Genomic DNA, 12445 nt, shown 5'->3' with positions numbered 1-12445 from the left:
GTGCGCCATCCCCCGTGGACTTCTGGGTTCACTCACCTGACAAACCTGGCCCGTACAATCACTGTGCTATTGCCCCTTTCCTTGCATGACACCATTTCTTCCTAATCCGACAAAATAGCAGCCTGCTTTAGCACGGAATCTTTATTCCCACGTGATGATGGGTTTATTGTCGGGAAAAATAGTTTGCCTCACTAGTTTGGCTAACCCCTATTTTCATGGATGAAAATAAACCACCTCTTAATCATCTACAGTCAATAGATAAACGGGAAGACAGTGATCTTTAAATGGATACTAAACCAGCTTGGGTTGAAAGACCACCCTAATGCAGAAACTCCAGTAGGAACCCGAATGATAAATTGGCTTCCCCATTTAAACTGAATCACCCCACCCCCAACCTCACATACACATGCAAACAGTATGGAAGAAAACCAGTGTAAAACATGCATCTGTTAAGCGACTTGTATTCCAGAATACAGAAAGGGCTTTTGAGGTTCAAGAAAACAAAAGCAAATAACCTGACTGAAAAGTCGGCAAAGGATTTGAATAGACCTCTCTCCACGTAGGTACACGTGATCGATAAGCAACGAAAAGCTGCTCAACATCACTAGTCATTCAGGAAACATAAACCACAGTGAGACACCATCTCACAGCACTGGGATGGTGATGGTCATGTGGGTGAGAGGCGGCAAAATTGTGGACAGATTGGAGCTGTCCTACTTCACGGACGGGATGTAACCGTGGTGCAGGTGTTGTAGAAAACAGTCTGGCCGTTCATCAAGCAGTTACACAGAAAGTTACCAAAAGATGCAGCCATTTCACTCCTGCAGGTATGGCCAGCAGAACACATAAGAACATATGTTCACACAAAACTGTGTGCCCGATGCTTGTAGGAGCATTACTGCCAATAGCCCAGACGTGGAAGCCGCCGGATGTCTGTCAACTAATGAACAGACAAAGCGTGCTATATCCATACAATGGAATGTTGTCTTGAAGACATTATACTTAGGAGGAGGAGCCATGCACACACACACAAAATACACATCATAGGATTACACCCAGGGACGCCTGGGTGGCTCAGTCGGTTGGGCGGCCGACGTCGGCTCAGGTCACGATCTCACAGCTCGTGAGTTGGAGCCCCGTGATGGGCTCTATGTTGGCAGCTCAGAGCCTGGAGCTTCTGACTCTGTGTCTCCCTCTCTCTCTGCCCCCGCCCAGCTCACACTCTGTCTCTGTCCCAAAGGTAAATAAACATTAAAAATTTTAAATAAATAAATAAACAAACAAACAAACTATCCAGAATAGACAGATTGAAGACAGACAGCAGATCAGTGGTCGCCTGGAGCTAGAGGTTGGAGGATGAGGATACTGGGTTTCCTTTAGGGAAGACAGCAGCGTTCTTAAATCGTAACGATGATTATGACACCATGTGCACATACTAAAAGACTGTGAACTGTACCTTTGCTGTGTTATTACTATTTTTTTTGTTTTCATTACTTTTATTTATGTTTTATTTGTTATTGACATTGACATGCAACGTTATGTCAGTTTCAGGTGTACGACGCAGTGTTTCCACAAGCCCATTCCTTGCTCAGGGGTCACCCCGATAAGTGCGACCACCCTCTGCCAACCATACGACGTTATTTCATTATTGTTCATAGTATATCTTAAGCTGTACCTTTCATCTCTGTGACTTACTTGATAACTGGAAATTCGTGCCTCTTCATCCCCTTTATCTTCGTTTCACCCACCCCCCTATCCACCCTCCTTCTGGCAACCATGAGTTTGTTCTCAGTTCAAGGGTCTGTTTGTTTTTTGTTTATTTTTATAGTCCACATATGAGTGAAAGCTATGGTATTTGTCTTTCTCTGTCTGACTTATTTCACTCAGCATCATACCCTCCAGGTCCATCCACGTTGTCACAAATGACAAGACCTCATTCTTTTTTTAATTTTTTTTTTATTTTTGACTGAGTAATATCCCATTGTGTGTGTGTGTGTGTACACACATATATATATCAGGTACACACACGCACACACACACATACATATATATATATACGATCTTTGTCGATAGATTTAGATGTACTTTGGGTGGGTACTCTAGTGTATGAAGTTCTTTCAATAGTGATCTTTTAAAAAATTGAATGGCTAGCTTATTCCATGTAAAGAGATGCTTGCCCTCACTCTTAAGCAAAGATATGTGAATGAGGAACAAAGGACGCCCTGTGTTTGATTTGTCAGAGCAGCAATAGTAGAGATAGTATGAAGGAGGAGGGCCAATGGGAGGGGAGGGCAGGGGAGGGGAAGAGGCTAGCGGTTGGATACCACACAATTGCCCAAGTGTTTTGTAGCACTCCTCATGAAATAATGGTTGAAATGAAATCAGAGCACCACTTTGGAGGACATTCTGGTAAGATTTAGCCACGCGAAAAGTTACAAATTCTGTTAGGCAATGATTCTGCTTCGTAGAATTTATCCTGTATGTTTAGACTCCTGCTGCTGGATAGCTACAGAAAAAAGATTTCATTGTGACATTAGAAAAATACTAGAAATGGCCTAAATGTCCTTCAAAGGTAGACTGGCTGAAAAATTTCTGGCATATCGAATTAATAGTATACTATACACCTAAAAAAAAATAAATCTAATTCATGTGTGCTGATGGAAAAATTTCAAAGATGGATGGTTAAGTTGAAAAAGCCAAACACAAAAAATGTATACCGTATTCCCATGTTTTTAGAAAAGTATGAAAAGGGAAACAAACGTATATATTAATAGTCCATTGCTGGAAGAACATTATATTATTTGTGTATCTTTTGTGCCATTTTAATGAATATCATGTGCGTGTATTACCCTTTAAATCTTTGAAATGAGAGTAAATACATGAAACTCGCCAGGAGCTCCTGAAGGCGTGATCATTGAGAAGCTCCCAAAGACCTTCTTTTATGTTACTCTGTGTTACGACGGGCAGTCTCTTGCGGCAGGTTGATTTTCCACGATTTTATTGATGAGAAGTCCGATGCCTATTATGTTCAAACGTAGACAGTCTTGTCTGTGGATAACAAAAAAGTAACTTCGGTTAATTTAAGCAGAACACAAATTCATTAGAATGAGGCAAAGAGATTCACAGAACTACAGAAAGCTGGAGAATGAGGTGTGGTAACTTCGTGGAAACTGATAGATGCTGACGTACCACATGGCAGCACCGTCTTTCACTTGACAGGCACGTATTGAGCCACTACTGTGTCCTCAGTTCTCTCGTAGGCACTGGGGGTTCAAGAGGAAGGCTAGCCGACGAGCTCCCTTGGCACAATGCAACTCCTGTCCTAGTACACACAGGTCCTGCTGGACTTGTGGCCGTGTGCCGTGTGCACTGTTGAGGCAGGGAGGTGTCCTGACCTTTCAGTGTCACCGCAAGTCTGTGGAGTGGGTGCCATCTGAGGGGGCTGCCTCGGCGCCCTGTACAGGATGTTGTCACCCTGGGCGCTGGCTGTTACTGCTGCACCACTGCTGCTGGACCCACCACCGGGGACACTCAGCATTGTCCTCAAGGCTCCCCAGCCACCACAGCCATGGGATGGCTTCCGAGCCACCTCGGTGCTGTGCGTCAGTCACCCCGGTTCACTGCCCAGGGTGGGGGCATCCAATGGGGCGCGAGTTTAGAGAGAAGATGTATCTGGCATTTTCCCCTCGTGTGGGGGCTGTGGATGCCTCTGAAAGTGAAAAATTATCTGATTCATATGTGCTGATGAGGAAGGATCTCAAAGAAATATGGTCAAGTTACAAGAGCGAACATCAATTATAAAATATGTTCATGTTAGAACTTAGGACGGTAAGGAGTAGCGCAATCCGGCATCTGTGGATGCGACGACAAGTCAAATTCTTGCCATGTTTTTAATGTGAAGAGAGGATTTTTTGTTTGAAAAGCTATTTAAATATATTTGATTGTTTACTTACATTCATGGTTTGTGAAAGAAAATGAAACAAAACTTCTCTTGTATTTAACATTCCGTAAATTCTGGTACTACACTTCTAAAAGCAGGTCAACTTATTTTTCACAATTCTGCTATATCCAGATGACCCCAGTCGTAATCCCTCACACACGGGCATTGAGTGAGCTCAAGCGATTAAGCCAAATACATTTCAAAATTTGTGTTATGGGTAAACAGTTTAGATCAAACTTTTTTTTTTATCGTTTCTTTATTTTTGAGACAGAGAGAGACAGAGCACGAACAGGGGAGGGTCAGAGAGAGAGGGAGACACAGAATCTGAAACAGGCTCCAGGCTCTGAGCTGTCAGCACAGAGCCCGACACGGGGCTCGAACTCACGGACCGCGAGATCATGACCTGAGCCGAAGTCGGACGCTTAACCGACTGAGCCACCCAGGCGCCCCTAGATCAAACTTTCTTATCTGGAAGGAATCGCTTGAGAAGTGTTTTCTAATTTGAGTTTTCATCGTTTGCATCTCTGTCTTGGCCGTGCATCTATTTGCCACTCTGTACCTGTGGATTATAAATTTATAGTTACGTCACCTTCATGACATTTGAGATGCTTACATCCGCCTTCCCTTCTGATGGACAGAGGTCACGTTTTATCATCCTTCCGTGTCCTCATGGAAACTGGCATGATGACACTGAGCTATATCCTTTTGTTGAGCATTCTTAAACCCTAACGAATTCTGCAATGTACCTAAAATGAAAGAGGTTACACCAATATATTTGCATACGGAGAATGTAATGTCATTTATATAGACCCCTGGAATATTTAGGTAATTTCATCAAAACAGCTACTGTTTTGCTGGAGTCTGTGTCTTAGGACAGGATATAACAGCCAATGGTACCCATAGATACGTCCACATACATAGACAAAACCATATGGATGCTTTCAGTTTTAGTTTCAATGCAAATATATCCGACTGAAAGTCAAAGTCACAATGTATGGTGCCCCTTTCGCCTTTCTCACATTTGACACGTGAAATTTTTTTCATGGTATTCTTGAAGGTCATTAAGGAATAATTCATTTTTTGTAACTTGATCATTAACAGACGTTAAAATCTTTCCACAAGACTGTCCGTTTATCGATGGAATTCAACTCCTTGGAGGCTCGGGCCCCGTTCATAAAAGTTGCCAGAGGCTTATCTTCCAGTATGAACGCGGGACCTGCAAACTAATTATTCGTTTTGTTCTCCAGATCCCTTAAACTCGGACCAAGACCCTTCAAATCATTACCACGGCACTAGCAGCGGCTCGGTCGCGGCTGCGATTCTCGTTCCGTTCTTTGCTCTGATTTTGTCCGGATTTGCGTTTTACCTCTACAAACACAGGTACCGTAAAACACCGGTGTGCTTGCGAGGCCCTGGTCTGGGGAATGCACACTGCCCCCGGTCACACGTTCCCCACGGCTCGACGGTTTTCTCTCTGACGTTAACGATGCCCACATGGCAAGGCTTTGCTTTGCGTTGTCCGCCGTACTTTTTCAGCAGGGCGACTTCGAGTAATGAACTTTAGGAGAATAAGTAGATGGATTAAGAAATAACATGCTGTGTTTCGTAGTCCACTCAAAGACACAATAAAGGATTACATTTCTACTTTTAAGATCGGTGGCCGGTTGTTGGGAACACTGAGACAGCATTTCCACCTTCCAGAAGAAGATTGAACAGAATGGTCTCTGAGTTCTTTCAGCTCCCTGAATCTGTGATCTAGAAATTGTGGGTTTATTCCTTTCTTTGAGCTCTCACTATGTAGTAGGAGATATCACATGTTCCATCGCTTGAAAAAGTGTTCTGAACATCTATTAATTTGCATATCCCTGCTAACTGAAACATGTCAAAATTGCAGAAAAACAACTTTAGTGAAGTAGATCCTTTCCTTGGAGTTATGTGGATCCCTGCTCCCCCCCCAAAAAAAAAAAGCTGTGGAGGAATTATAAGTCCTTATACATGTTGTCTTTCTCTGGATAATATATTACCTGGAAGAACATGGCATATGCCAAACTGTTCTAAAATACTACTTAGAATAGTGGTATTCCCTACATATAATAACAAGAAACTAAGAAAACAAAAGAAAAATAGAAAAAAAACCCATGATTCTCTAAGATATTAAGGTATGTTAAATGTGGTCTGTGTTCATTTATGTGATACAGATATTTCTGTTTAATCCTGGTTTAAAAAAAAGGAAAATGTGGTGTAGGATTTTTTTTAATGTCTCACAGCATAGCTTCAAATATGTGCTTTCTTATGCTTTGCAAAAATACATAAAATAGTAGGAATGTCACTTCAAAATTATATTGCTATGTGATCACGTACATGTGTACACTTTTCCTCTAGTTGGAATGTACTTATTTTAAAAATATAATTCAGTAAAAGGAATCTCAGAAGGTACTTACAAAATTAAAGATTGACACATCTGTATTAATAATAATTACTATTATTACATTAGTAAGTATTAATATATATTGACATGTAATTATATAATTAAATAACTAATGTTATTATATAATTATTAATAATTGTTATTATTATTATTATTATTATGGAGAAAACAGTATTCTCTGCATATAAGTCTCGTGAGCCTTATCTTCAAATTTCTCCTTGGGGCTAGTTGAAAATGTAGTAAATGTAAGAAAAGATATCCCACCACTTTATCCAATAAAACACCATCCTGAGAAGTGCTTCTATTCTTAAATTAAATTAATTCTGTAAATTAAAAGTACATCTTCTTTCGCAAGGTTCTCTAGGAAACATAATACCCTTATAGATACCCATACAGTAGGAATTTGTAATTCCTACAAATTCATTTTTGTTTTTTGTTTTTTGTTTTGTTTTAAATCTTTTTGGCATTCATGTTAACCCCAAGGTTAACATGCAGTTCATTAAAGTTCTTTTACCCCACCTATTGACATTTCCCTGTCTGTAGGGGGGTCTCTGGAAGCCCCCCCTACAGGGGGACCCATGTGCAGGAGTCAGACGGCATCCCCACCTGCCAGTGAGCGTCTCATTGACGCACCTCCCAGCGAGGCCGACCTTTGTATGTCTCAGAGACAGCTCCCTCCGGCACGTCTCTGATTCTTTCAAAAGACAGCCCTACACAATTCAGCACTTCTGGTTATATCTTAATTTTAAGATGACATAACATTGGGGGGAATATTCAGTATATATCACAGCTGTAGTCTTTCAACCCTAGAAGCTTCCCTACCACAAAGTTCTGTATTTCAGTATTTGGTGCGTCAGCACAGGAAATGCGTGAGGGTAGATCACAGACCACAAAAGCAGTGGGGAGGGAGACACCATTTGGTCCTTTTGCAAATTTGACCCCTTCCTTCATTTCCACGCTTGTAGGCTGGTGGGATTTTAATCTCAGTGTGGCTCTCGCACAATGTCACCCATCATGCTTGTCATCCGAGAGGCCGCGCTGTGTCTAGAACGTGACAGAAGGTTGTCTAATCTCATGGCTCTCATGAGCCATTAAGCCAGTGTGACTTCTTATAGTTCTCAGAATTGGGGGGTTTCTGCCGGAGCAACCAAGCCACGCCCGATCACCCAGGCACGTCGTAAGTTCATTTTCCTTTGAGTTATTGCCATGTACCCAGGGAACGCACCAAGCTATGCGTTTTCTCTCCACTGGCTTCTTACCCTCTACAGATGTAAAAGTTCCTTAAGCAGTTGGCTCCACATTTCTCAAGTTAAAACCTTATTCCTGCTCATTTCTGACTTGCTCTCGTTACACTTGGAAGTGTTTCCTCCGTCAGAGCCAGGGCTCCTGACACAGGACTCCCACATGCTTTGTTCTCTGCAGTCCTCGGGTCCCATCCAACTCTGTGGGGTTTCCCTGGCAATTTGGGAATGGTGGTGACCCCTGACTGGGGAGACTACACAGGGGATTTAGCCAGCTTTTAACTTCATTAATGTTTGGCTGCATTAGTTTATTCCATTTTGCTACTGGAGCGTTTTCAAGTTCAATGTCAAAGACCTCTCCAACTCCTGGGGCAGTTGACAGGAACCTCATTCCGTGAAACGTACACGCTCAGCATTCTCTTTTTTCTCAATGAACGTAACGTAAGTTAAGAAAATTTACTAGCTAAGTCACTAAAACAGAAGCATCAATAATGTTTTTGCTAGTGTGGTTGTTGACATTAAAGTTCCGTTTTTACCACCTGATGTATTTGCCTTATGTAATTTCTCTGGAAAAAAAAAACATGGGGGAACAGACTAGACAGCTTTAAGTCTTTTACATCTAAAATTACTTTAATTCTCTAAAGTTAGATCATACACAGGGGGTTTCTTTAATTAGAACCTGTAACCAGTAGTTTGACAAACAGTTGAACGTCTTTTCCATAACTTAGTCCCTGGTTATATTATGTTACAAGAATAGCTAGTATTTGGTGAACATTATAATAGCAGTGAACTAAAGTTTATGTTCCTATTTTCGTTTGATCTGAACGGTCCTAAAGGGTTGACATCTTGATTCAGCATCTTACGTTTTAGAGAGTGACTGAACAGTGACTTCCTCAGGGTCATAACAACTTACAAATGACAAATGCCTAAACCAAACTCGGACCCCGGCATTGATGAGTTTCCCATGTTGCAAAGAATATTTGTAAACGGCAGCTAACTCTTTGATTTTAGAAACAGCTTCCATTTTTTTTAACCGTCTTTGTAATCCCAACAACCAATTCTAAAAAACAGAAAGGTCTACAAGCGTGCCGACGCGCACCCTTCCCCACAACCGTGTGTGTGTGTTTCCCTGTTGAGTCGGGCGTGACGTCTTGTACTCAGGCCCCAGCTGCTGTGCCTCTTTTCTTGAAATCTGGGCACTAACGGTCTGTTCCTTCTTTCCCCTCTAGAACGAGACCAAAAGTTCAATACAACGGCTATGCCGGACACGAAAACAGCAATGGACAAGCTTCATTTGAAAACCCTATGTATGATACAAACTTAAAACCCACAGAGGCAAAGGCTGTGCGGTTTGACACAACTCTGAACACAGTGTGCACAGTGGTATAGCCCTCAGTGCCCCATTAGGACTGATTCATAGCCATACCTCTGTTGGACAAGCAGTAACTCCTTTGGTGCCATATACCACTCTCCCTTCTAGTCTTGGCTTTGCTGCGGTGATCTTTCACATCTTCTGCTGGCGTCCGTGCGGTGGGAATCTCCAGTCACGTGCGCCAGAGTCTCCTGAGGATCGGGTGACACAGAGACCTGCATTCTGAACGTGGATTCTCCATGCCTGGCTTCATCTGCTCGGGATCAAGGCACACTCAAGGAAGACTGCCGAGTCACGCCAATACTTTGTACTTAATGCCTCAGACTTTCGTATTTCTGTGTGGCTGGGATGCCTTTCAATGCAATCTTCTGGGCACGTGGATACATCCCCTGGGTGCGGTGATAAAATGATAGCACCACAATATGTTGTTTTGTTTTTTTAACCCCCGTAAATATGAATACTCTGAAAAACAACAACAACAACAACAACAACAACAACAGAGCTCTCTTGAAGAAACCTTTCTGGTAGAGATGCACACACCTACAAACGCTTCACTCTGTCCTTCCTGAGACCTGACAAGCTTTGAGGACTCACAGCTCCCCTCGGTGTCCATTCCTAGGGCCATTTGCAAATTTCCCAGTCAGCCGTTCTATTGCAGAATTTTTGATGCACAATTTTTTGCACTAGTGTGTTATGAATGACTGAGTAAGATTCTGATAAAAAAATAAACTATTTACACAGGGTTTATACACACTATCCATTGTATATAAGCATCTTCTCATGCTGTCCAGCGAAACATCCACCATCCATCCGTTCAGTTGGCATCTTAGCGAAAGAAAACATCCCCAGATATGGCACAGGTTTTGAAGGGAAACATGGTGTTGAAGAGATTTATTTTATCATTGCTGCTTTTAGCTGCATATGTGTGTTGAAGTCATTGATGATGTCGAAAGAGGGGGAAACACCAGAGGGCTTTGCAGTTGCCACACACTCTGTTCCCTTTAGCAGCACCCGTGACCGCCAGTACTGCTGTATTGCGTGGCCAGGGGGCTGCTGAGCTTCTGTTTGCCATGGAGAATGTCAGTAGTAATTTATTTTAGATAGCTCATGAGCTTGTGAGGCTTGGCTCACTGTAGTCTTCCCTCTGCATCACAGTTTGTTCTTCCAGAGCACCGCCACTCTCCGCTATGGCATTGAAGGACGGTGCTGTGCAGTCGCCCCTTGAATTCAGTGGGAACTGTCCGGGAGCAGAGCATCAGATGTCCCTCCGGAGGCCAGGAAACATTACACACGCTCCTCTTTCCCGGTGACACATTTTACATATCACTGTGTCCTTTGTTTCGTGCTAGTTCCAGATGCAGAGACAACTGGATTTTTCACGTTTAAAATTTCTCATACATTAAATTCTGAATGATGGTAGGAAGGAAATGGGCATGGTCCCCAGTGCGGATAAAAACATCAAAGGATGAAATAGAAGACATGGCAATGAGATGGTGATGTCACAAAACCACAGTGAAGACCGAGTTTATTTTTATTTATAACTGTTGGCTTGGCTAAAAGCGTCTTGAAAAGGCAGTGCTTATTTTGTTATTTGCGTTTTAAGTACGTACCCCCCGTATGGAAAACGTCTCCCTTCTCACATTCCAGAGCAGCGTCTGTAGAGCGTTTCATTCCTGTTGTTGTGGGCATATTCACACCTAGCTTTAAGGCCGATATAGTGGTGTCTCTGTTGCATGTTTAAATGCAGGGCTTCAAAAGTGAAGAAAAAAAAAAAAAAGGAAAAAGAAAAAGACACAAAAACGTGTCAGGATAATAGTTCCTTCTTTCATGTCATGTGTTTTGATTTGAACGCCTTAGCGGATATTTGATCCTTGGTGCCCACTGTCGCGTTGCTCGTTTGAAGGGTCCTATGCTGTTAGGAGGACATAACTGACCTCTTCTAGTTGCTTCTTTGCCTTTTGAACTCCAAATGACGAATTCCTTAGTATCACGCTGAATTCCCAGCACCTTTTCCTCTGGCCAACCTGATAACGTGACTGGAGATTTGCTTTGCAGCCTGGGGCCCTTATGCGGATTTTTCTCCTTAGACTAGACAAGGTCAGCCAGAGCCAGGCTCCTAACACGCACACTGACCGGGCATGGAAAGGGAGCGTGAAGAAGTTCCAGGATCGCTGTGTGCAGGGGAGAACAGGGTTACTATATATATTAGGTGTATATATATACATACATATATACATATAAATATATTGTACATATATCTAAGTTTGAGTCATTCAAACTAGGTGCAAAATGCTGACTTCAGAGTCTGAATCAATGTCTCTCTCCCCCCATCCCTGACCTGCTTGCCGGTCAACGACGTTACAAATTCCTGAAACGACAGGACATACATACACGCGGCAACCACATATCAGATATTAGATATCATTTTCCTTTGTGTGCACAGTAAACCCGACCTTTGGTTGCCACTTTGGAGCATGTTATTAAACCCCAAATACAACATGCGATGGTCCTGCGAGAAGTCCGCCGAGTTTCTTCCTAGGGTGTGTGCGCGGTATTGAACCAGATCCCCTGCAAGGTGTGGAGGCGCGCGTGCAGGTGGTCCACACACGCGCCTTCCACCGTGGGGCTGCAAGACTCCTTCTGGAAGCGCCCAGAACCGTGTGCGGGAAGGACCCCATGCTAACACAGGTTATGTGCTTCAGAGCTGTTTAAAACTGCTGCTCGTATCACACATCTTGCCTTTCTTCAGGCTAGCTGCAATAATTTTTTTCTTCTGTAAGATATTTTGTAAACAACAACAACAAAAAGCTATTATAAAAAAAAGGGGGACAGAACGCTGGTATCACGATCAGGAAACCCATCGCACCTCTGCCCGCCCCGTGTTACCATCTCGCCACATGCTGCTGACATGAAGTAGGTGCAAACGACCTTTTTGTACAGAGATATATTTTTTATGAAGAATTTGTAAAATTATTAAATATGCTGTAATTTTTTGATTAATGTAGGTAAATTGTTAAAAAAATAAATGTTTTTACAAATACAGAACTGTAATTTTCCCAATAATGTACAATGTACCACCCCTAGCTGATTTTCAGTTTCGACCCTATTACACATGTATTAATATTAAAGTGGCCTGTTAAAATGAACAGTATCTTTCTTTTTTGTCAAAAACATTATAAAGAGAGTGTAATATAGCCTGTGCAATGCCACCTACCTTTAAAGCAAATCAGAGTTCTAATTAAATATTTAATTTTAGATTTCTAGTTTTTGGTGTGACTTTATTTTAGCCTCATATGTGCACGAATTTATTTCACCATAACAGGTGCGTGGAGTCTGTGTCAGGGGAGGAAAAGAGTGCAAGCGTTGGTAAGGGGCTCTCATTGCACTTAGAACCAGGCTCAGTGTTTCCCCCCAGACGTAGGCATCGTGGGCGTGATGAATAAACAGCACACTTGTGAGTGAGC

The 12445-nt window shown here is 42.5% G+C and overlaps 1 protein-coding gene across 4 annotated transcripts in view; it reads left to right on the top strand.

The window, feature by feature from the left end:
• Positions 1–12238, top strand: part of CSMD1 (CUB and Sushi multiple domains 1) — a 2016488-nt gene extending 2004250 nt beyond the window's left edge. For all 4 annotated transcript variants that reach the window (XM_058719853.1, XM_058719852.1, XM_058719850.1 and 1 more), the window contains 2 exons: positions 5188–5320; positions 8839–12238. In XM_058719853.1, coding sequence (XP_058575836.1) covers positions 5188–5320; positions 8839–8998 — 293 coding nt within the window. In that variant the 3' untranslated portion in view covers positions 8999–12238. The remainder of the gene's footprint in view (positions 1–5187; positions 5321–8838) is intronic.
• Positions 12239–12445: the final 207 nt, after the last annotated feature.

Source organism: Neofelis nebulosa, chromosome 3, assembly GCF_028018385.1.
Source record: "Neofelis nebulosa isolate mNeoNeb1 chromosome 3, mNeoNeb1.pri, whole genome shotgun sequence".
Taxonomy (NCBI): Eukaryota; Metazoa; Chordata; class Mammalia; order Carnivora; family Felidae; genus Neofelis; species Neofelis nebulosa.
Note: the sequence above shows the minus strand (reverse complement) of the source record. Positions and strands in the feature narration are given on the sequence as shown.